Genomic DNA, 9,055 nt, shown 5'->3' with positions numbered 1-9,055 from the left:
TGTGTAGCCAGTGTCCATCGAAAATTTGCCAAAATGCCGAAATGCGGAAAGTACAGAATGGAAAAGCAAAGGTGAGCGTAACTGGATTGCCTAATAGAGGTGGTGCTGATCAGCCACAAGTTCGAAAAGGGCAATATTAATTACTATTCCATGTGGCACTGTGCCTGTGTGGCGCAAAGGCGAGTCTTTTTGAATATTCGCTTCGTTATTGACACCTGTCCATGCTACCAATCAACTTTGGTGCATGACATCCACGGACAACTTGAAATTGCAACTGTCCCCAGTTGCTTCCATAAAGGTAGGGTCATAGGGAATGAAACATGGCAACACATTAAAGGGTCATGTCAGCATAAAATTCGTTCAGGTAAGTCATTAATCGTTATCTTCATCATCTGAGTTGTCATGCTCATGGTCAGGTTCGTCTTCTGGTTCATCTAGGTCATTATCATGGTCATCCAGTTCGTCCAAGAGGGGCATAGAGTGGCGGTTGAAATAGGGAAGTAGGCGAAATGCTGCAATTCCTCTTCGTGATACTGATCCATCCATTTCTTTTAGAACATATGATCCTCCTTTAGTACATCACACAACTTCATAAGGGCCATTGTAACGAGGCTTTGCTTTACGATCCAGCTCTTTCTCAACCTAAGTATTCCACACTAGAACAAGCTCTCCAGGCTGGTATTCATTCTTGAACATCCTTCGTGCATAGAGTTTCTCAAACTGCGCTTTAGATCTGAGACGAGTTTTGCGTATAGTGAGTGCAGCTTGTTGCAAATCATCCTGTCTCTTTTCTAGTTGACGAATGCGCAGAGCAATGAGGTCTTCTGTTGACATTGCAGTATGGAATCCATGAACAAGGAAAGTCGCTTCTGTCAGATCAAATGGTAGGACTGGGTCAACTCCGTGCAACAGATAAAAAGGGCTGAATCCAGTAGAACAACGAGTAGTGACCTTGTCTGCAAAGAAGGCATGATGGACCTTGGTTGGCCATAAATCGACATTCCCTTCACAGGACTTGACAAGTGCTTCTCTTATGACAAAGTGTCCACGCTCAACAACACCATTTGCCTTGGAATTGTAGGGAGAAATGCAAATATGAGGGATCTGGTAACGTTCCACAAGCTCTTCAAATGCTCCTTTGACTTCGCTTCCATTATCTGTGACAACTTCTCCTATAGCTCCATAGCGACAGATGATTTCTTCCCAGAAAAAGCGAGCAAGATTATGTGCAGATGCTTTCTTCAATGCTCTTCCTTCTGCAGCAAGTGACAGATCATCTTTTGCAGCAACAAGATATCGATATCCTCTGGCCTTGGGCATGAGCATAATGTTGACATATACTTTGGTGAAGATTGTAGGAGGTGATGAGATGGTAAGTGGGACTTCACTTTTGCGTACACTTCAAATCTGGCATTCATGGCAGGTGCGAATATGATGCTTGACATCCTGTAACATATGGGGCCAGTAAAAGCGCTCTCTGACTGTAGAGAATACACCATTGACTCCTCTGTGACCAAGCCTTTCATGTGCTTCAGTAAGGATGTGAAGTCGAAGGTCAGGATTGAAGATGACTTTGAGAAGAGGAGCAGAGTGATGACGCTTGAACATGCTGTCTCCTTTCAAGAAGAATTGAAGTGATCGCTTGACAAAACACTTTTGAGCTTGAAGAGAGGAAAATATAGGCAGCTCCATAGTTTGAAGAAAGTGAAAGATTCGACGAAGGGTATCATACTGAGAAGAATCATTGGTAAGGAACGAAGGGAGTGACATAGGGTGATATGGGAGAGGTCTGGCAAGATCAACAAGAAGAGCGATATCATCAAGCCAATCATCTGATTCTTGAGCATCTTCATATTAAGAACAAAGCTTGAAGGAAGTGTCTAGCCACTTGCTGAGAGCAATCAGGGACTGGAACTAGAGTCCAATGTGAGTAACTTTATTATTAGAGAGTATGACAGGTATACAGTACCTAGAGTCCAATGTGAGTAACTAGAGAATAGGAAGCATTGGACTCTGCAGTACTGTCCGATGATTTGTAAACAAAGGTAAACAAAGTAGCCACAAAGGCGAAATAATAGAAAACACAATCAATACTGAATGGTAGAGGAATAGATAGAGAAAGGAATGAAAATATAGAGGTAGCACAAAGGTGCAGAATCACCAAAACTAACACTTCAAAGTCTTCCTCTGTTGGTTGACGACGAGATAATGCATCAGGACCACGATGACGATCAGCAGGTATGTAAATGAGCTTGAAATCAAAGAGAAGGATGCCCTGAATCCAACGATTGATAGTGGCATTAGGCTGAAGATCTGGATCATTGAGCATGCCTTTGATATACTTGGCATCCACCTCCACATGCAAGTGTTTTACTCCTGCAATGTAAAGGCAAAAATGACGAAGTGCTCTGAACAAACCATATAATTCTAGCTTGGGTTGACTGTAATTTGCCTCTCTATCATTCATGGGAATAGAGCCATAGCGAGCTGGACGCTTCCTTCCATTTTCATCAAGCTGGGAGAGGATAAAACCAACAGCAATCTTGCTGGTATCAACTGAAAGAACGACTGGGTTGTGTGACGAATAATTTATAGGGTGAAGTGCTGGTGCAGAAGATACTGCATGCTTCAGAGCATCAAATGCTTCTTGTCTGCGTTCATCCTATTGAAATTCAGCTCCTTTGTGATACAATTCTGTCAAGGGGCGTGCAAGAGCAAAGTAATTGCGGATCCAAATGCGAACTGTGCCACATAGACCAAGAAAACTGCAAACGTCTTTGGGAGTCTGGAGAATTGGCCATTTAAGAATATTGTCCACCTTGGTACTGTCAGGGAGACGACCTTCTAGGCAGCATACTATTAAGAACAAAGCTTGAAGGAAGTGTCTAGCCACTTGCTGAGAGCAATCAGGGACTGGAACTAGAGTCCAATGTGAGTAACTATATTATTAGAGAGTATGTATGACAGGTATACAGTACCTAGAGTCCAATGTGAGTAACTAGAGAATAGGAAGCATTGGACTCTGCAGTACTGTCCGATGTTTTGTAAACAAAGGTAAACAAAGCAGCCACAAAGGCGAAATAATAGAGAACACAATCAATACTGAATGGTAGAGGGATAGATAGAGAAAGGAATGAAAATATAGAGGTAGCACAAAGGTGCAGAATCACCAAAACTAACACTCCCCCCTGATGCTGCACCTCCCAAGCATCAGCTCCCCCCTGCTCTAATCAGTCCCATCATCTTCCTGAACACTTCGACTTTGGGCTTGGCAAGAGCCTTGGTCAACAAGTCAGCAGGCATTTCAGCAGTGGGAACAAAGGTAGGAGCAATCTGCCCAGAGTCAACAACATCTCTCAACCAGTGCCATCGCAAATCAAGGTGTTTCATGCGACCATGGTGCTCAGGATTCTTGGATACAGAGATGGCAGATTGGTTGTCAATGTGAAGGGTAGAAGGAGAGGTGATAGGATAGCCCATTTCCTTCAACAGATTTCGCATCCAGCAGATCTCTTTGCCAGCCTCAACAGCAGCAATATATTCTGCTTCAGTGGTGGATAGAGCAACAATGTTCTGAAGCTTGGAGCTCCAGGAGACAGCACCAGCTCCCATCTTGACAATATAGGCACCAGTAGAACGACCAGAGTCCTTGTCACCACCATGATCGGCATCAGAGAAAGTGGTGAAGAGTTCAGTGGAATTGGGATCAGGACCAAGGACAAGGGAGTGATCAAGGGTGCCTTGCAAGTAGCGAAACAAGTGCTTGACAGCGCTCCAGTGAGTGAGACCAGGATTAGAGTTATATCTGGCAAGGACTCCAACAGTGTAGGCAATGTCAGGACGAGTGGTGGTGGCCAAATACATCAGAGCACCAACAGCAGCAAGGTAGGGAATGTCCTTCATCATAGCAGCATCACTGGATGTCTTGGGAGACATGTCCTTGGTGAGGCGCAAACCAGGATCCATGGGAGTGGACACAGGTTTGCAGTCCTTCATGCCAAAGCGCTCCAGAATGTCCAGAGTGTACTGATGTTGGGACAAGGATATAGTGCAATTGCTGATGTCTCTGGTGATGGATATGCCGAGTAGGTAGGAAGTAGGGCCAAGATCACGAAGCTTGAAGTGCTGGGAGAGATCCTTGACAGCTTGGTCAAGTGCAGAAGTAGAGGTGGATGCCAGTGTCATGTCATCAACAAAGACAGGCAGGATAATGCACACATCAGCTCTGTTAAAGACATAGATGGCAGAGTCTGAATAAGTACGCTTGAATCCGAGTTTTTCAAGCACAGTGTGCATCTTCTGGTTCCACATTCTGCCTCCCTGCTTTGTCCCATAGATGGCCTTGTCCAACTGGCAAACAAGATTGCGAGGACCCTGATGGAATCCCTCTGGCTGGTGCATGTAGACCTTGACATCCATGACTCCATTGAGGAATGCATGGGAAATGTCAATGGAGCGCAAATGGAGGTTGTGGATGGCTGCAATGGCAAGGACAACTCTGATGGACGATATACGGACAGTGGGTGCAAATATTTCGAGGAAATCAAAGCCAGGGCGCTGGTTATAACCTTTGGCCACATATCTGGCCTTGTAGCGCTCAACAGTGCCATCTGAGTTGCGCTTGATCTTGAAGACCCACTTGCCACCAATTGCCTTGACTCCAGGAGGTAGTTCCACTAGTGACCAAGTACCATTGCGCTCATGAGCTTGGAGCTCTTCCATGGCTGCCTCTCTCCACTTGTTCGCATCTGGGCGCCTCATAGCGTCTGCAAACGACCTAGGTTCAGCAGAATCACCAAAGTGGGCCATTTGATCACCATCTGCCTCAGAATCACTGTCACTGTCAATGGCAGGAGTGGGTTCTCTGTGTTGAACCCACCACTCTCCAGGTGGTTTCTTAGCCCTAACAGGACGTCTGAGAGCAAGAGGCATATCAGGAGATGGTGAACGATGAAGAGGTTGGTCTGGGAGTACAGGAGGCTGATTTACAGGAGGTTCTGGATCAAGGTCCAAATGAGGCCCATTGTCAGGCAATGGCTGAGGCTGCTGAAGCGCAGCTGGTGGGCCCATATCTCCCCCTGGACCTGGTGCAGGGACATCCTCAATCAGGCCCAATGGCATGGATAGCGCAGGTGGAGTAGGAGGTGGAGGTGGAGGTGGGACATTGTCAGAAGACCTCTTCAAGCCAGGGAAGTAGCGCTCATCAAAATCAGCTCTCTCAGAGATAACAGTGCGCTTGGTGGTAGGATTGTAGAACTTCCATCCCTTGTACCCCTCAGGGTAACCAATGAACACACATTTCTCCATATGAGAGCCAAAGACGCCCCTCTTGTCCTTTTGTACATGCACATAGGCAGTACAGCCCCAAACGCGAAGGTGAGACATGTCAGGCTTGCGTCCATACCACAGCTCAAAGGGAGTGGCATGGGCCACTGCATCAGTGGGACACCTGTTCCAGACATGCACCAAAGCGGACAGACATTCACCCCAAAAGCTATTAGGCAATCCAGACTCTGATAACATGGCAGTGATACGCTCAGTCAGAAGTCTGTTTGCTCGCTCTGCCACACCGTTCTGCTGAGGACGATTCCTGGTGGTATGCTGTCTCACAATCCCATGGTCATCTGTGAATTGCTCAAATTCCTTGGACATGTACTCTCCCCCTTTGTCATCACGCAGAGCCTTGATTTTGCGCTCCAATTGAGTCTCAGCATAAGCCTTGAATCTCTTGAAAGCATCAAACACATCTGACTTGGCCTTGAGAGGCACAACAACACGGAATCGACTGTGATCGTCAATGAAGGTGACCCAGTAGCGATAACCAGAGAATGTGGGGGAAGAGACTTGGTGTACATCAGAATGGATGAGGTCCAAAGGATGAGCAGAGCGAGTATCAGATGAGGGGAATGGATTGGCATGCATCTTGCCAGACAAGCACGGTTCACAGACAGGATCAGGAGCAGCCTTGGAGTCCAGTGTCAGCCCAGTGACCAGATCTCTCTGTATCAGTCTCTTGACATCAGCATGATGGTGGTGAGCCAATCTGCGATGCCAGAGCGTCAAATCAAGTGGTATAGTCGCAGTAAAATGTCCCAATTCAACACAAGCAGCAGTAGATCCATCAAGGAATGCTGCATTGTTGTCATTGATAGTTGCAGTGAACAAGAGAGTGTTGTCACGCATAAAGGACATGGAATGAGACGAAATGGTGACATTGAAACCACTTTGACGAGTTAAATACAAGACTGAGAGGAGATTATTTCGAAGATCTGGTACATGGAGCACTCTAGAGAATTCCACAGGCCTAGCCACTTTGCCATTCATCACAGGATTAAACACCACAGTACCAACACCAGCTGAATAGACGACAGTGTGATCAGCCAGCTTGATTGGCACACAATATGGGGTATAGTGGTGCACCCAATGACGATGAGGTGTCATATGAGAAGTGGCGCCTGTGTCTGCATTCCAATCAACGTCAGCATCAAGTTGGAGAGGGCAGTGAGGATCAGAGGGATGAATGGAACGAAGACTTGCATTTCCAGCTGATTCAGTGACCACAGTAGATGAATTGGCATTGTTGGGCGAAGATTTGGGCTGCTGAGAGGTATTCTGAGAGTTGCTGGGGCCTGCCTGAGCCTTATTGCCACGCTTGTAGCGATTCTTAGCGCCCTCCACCGCCTGTTGGCGACTGATAACATATCTGTGGCATTTATCCTGGGTATGACCAAGTAAACCACAGAAATCACACTGAATGCGAGTAGAGGTGGTGGATTGGTTGCAATTATGGCAGTTAGGATGGGTACAGGTGCTATTGGCAGTGGTAGACGAAGAATGCAAGGCAGAATCGACTTCAGCACGACGACGGCGATTGACCTCTTCAGCAAGGAAAGCATCCCTGAGCTGGGTCTTGTCCAAGGTGCCCAGAAGTAGTAGAGATGAAGTGAAGTGGGCATATTGATCAGGAAGCGCCCTAATCATGGCCATGCATGTCAATTCATCGTCCAATTCAGACAATGAGAAGCCAGTAGGACAAAGATTTTGAATCTGATGCATGCCTTTGTCAATCCTGGTCATGAGAGACTGCAGGGACTTGTCCTCCTTCTTTCTGATAGAGAAGAAGTCGTCATAGGCGTTAAATCTTGTCCCAGGCTTCTTAGAGACGTGCACAATGGCCAGTTTCTCCCAGATCTTGACAGGATCATCAATGATGCCATCAAGATGGATGCGCTGCTCTTTGGTGACATTGAGGTATAATGCACCAGCAGCCTTTTCAGCTCTCAACTCCCATTTCTCTATTGCTTCAGCGTCAGTCCCAGGACACTTTTCAGCGCCAGAGACGAGCCTCCACAGTCCCTTGGTCATCAACCAAGCTTGCATTTCACCACTCCACTGGGGGTAGTTAGTGACAGACAAGGGATGGAACTTTGGGTCAGAGTCAGACATGATGGGTGTTGTATAAGACGATAGAGCAAAGATAAATGATGTAGGAGACGGCTATAGGCGATAGAAAAGTGGCAAAGGCGATGGGCAACAGTAGGAGGCGAGCAGATAAGATGGTGAGGCGGTAGAGAGAGGATATGGAGAGGGTCAGAAAGCGCAAGGATAGGTCCAAATAGGGTCCAAAAAGCGTCCAAAAGCGATCCAGGAGGGTGCTAAGGCTTCCTAGTGCTGCTACAGGGTTACGCCTGTGTTCCCCTTTCAATACCACACTGATATTAACAGAGAAATCGCCTCGAGACAGTGTTGGTTAATAGGGCTTGTATATGAGTCAACAAAGTGACTTAAGCTCCCCAAACACCGCAGGCTGAGAGAGGCTCTAGGCAACAGCAAACTGAGGCAATGCAGGCGAGCTTCACAGTCTATAGGCTTGTTCTATCTGATAATGGACAGAGCAGAGAAGATTGGAGCTTTATGCACACACCAGATATGCCAAAAAGCGAAAAATAGGGCAAAAAGTCGAAAATGATGCAGAGACAGATATGATGGATGGATTCCCCCCTAATCAGAGGTATATGGAACGTTTATATAGAGCAATAGATGGCCCAAATATCGCAAGAAGTGAAGCACAGGATGTGGAGATATGCAATAGGGGTGCAATACGGGTGAAAGTGCCAAAAATGCGAACTTCACAGAGGGTGATGGAGTGGATGGATTGCCCCCAAATTGAGGGTGTAGAGTGCGATAGTATAGGGTACTAGATGGCTCAAATAGGGCCAAGATCCGAGCACAGGATGTGGAGATATGGAGTAGGGGGCCAAAAGGTGATCAAATGATGATGAAGGCTCACAGAAAGATCCAGCTCAAATCCAACCGCTCTGACAGGTCTCCTAGGGTTATTTAGGCCGTAGAAGACGATGGTAGAAGTTTGGGGACGATCAGATAAGGATTGGATGAGATATGATGCAGATAAGACCAAAAAAGCGTCCAAAATGGGGGTAACTTGCAACAAGGAGTTGTTGTTGGAGATCAGGATGAGATCAGAGTAATCTGAGGTGATGGATGGGATAATAGGAGTCCCAGAAGACGATGGTTACAATGGATAAGCAGTAGGACGCTTGGATGGTGAGATATGAGGTCAGGAAGATGGCTAGAGCACAGGGCTCATAACCTATTAAGAACAAAGCTTGAAGGAAGTGTCTAGCCACTTGCTGAGAGCAATCAGGGACTGGAACTAGAGTCCAATGTGAGTAACTATATTATTAGAGAGTATGTATGACAGGTATACAGTACCTAGAGTCCAATGTGAGTAACTAGAGAATAGGAAGCATTGGACTCTGCAGTACTGTCCGATGTTTTGTAAACAAAGGTAAACAAAGCAGCCACAAAGGCGAAATAATAGAGAACACAATCAATACTGAATGGTAGAGGGATAGATAGAGAAAGGAATGAAAATATAGAGGTAGCACAAAGGTGCAGAATCACCAAAACTAACAGCAGCTTGGAATCAGCGTAGATTGTTGCAGTAGATACAATGATTTGTAGAAACATAGCTACAACTGCATTGAACTGCTGCGTCCCCTCCTTTGAGTTAACTCTGTATCCACCCCATCTT

At 46.3% G+C, this 9,055-nt stretch overlaps 1 protein-coding gene across 1 annotated transcript; it reads right to left on the bottom strand.

Moving 5' to 3' along the window:
* Nucleotides 1–6,321: 6,321 nt before the first annotated feature.
* Nucleotides 6,322–6,780, bottom strand: SERLADRAFT_338136 (uncharacterized protein; the record flags this gene model as incomplete). The annotated part of the gene is made up of 1 exon (XM_007314666.1): nt 6,322–6,780. A coding segment is annotated over one exon (459 nt), but the record flags the coding sequence as incomplete, so codon positions are not given.
* Between the last annotated feature and the right edge of the window lie 2,275 nt (nt 6,781–9,055).

This window comes from Serpula lacrymans (genome assembly GCF_000218685.1).
Source record: "Serpula lacrymans var. lacrymans S7.9 unplaced genomic scaffold SERLAscaffold_3, whole genome shotgun sequence".
In the NCBI taxonomy this organism is placed as follows: domain Eukaryota; kingdom Fungi; phylum Basidiomycota; class Agaricomycetes; order Boletales; family Serpulaceae; genus Serpula; species Serpula lacrymans.
The sequence above is the reverse complement of the archived record's forward strand: the minus strand, read 5'-3'. Positions and strand labels throughout refer to the sequence as shown.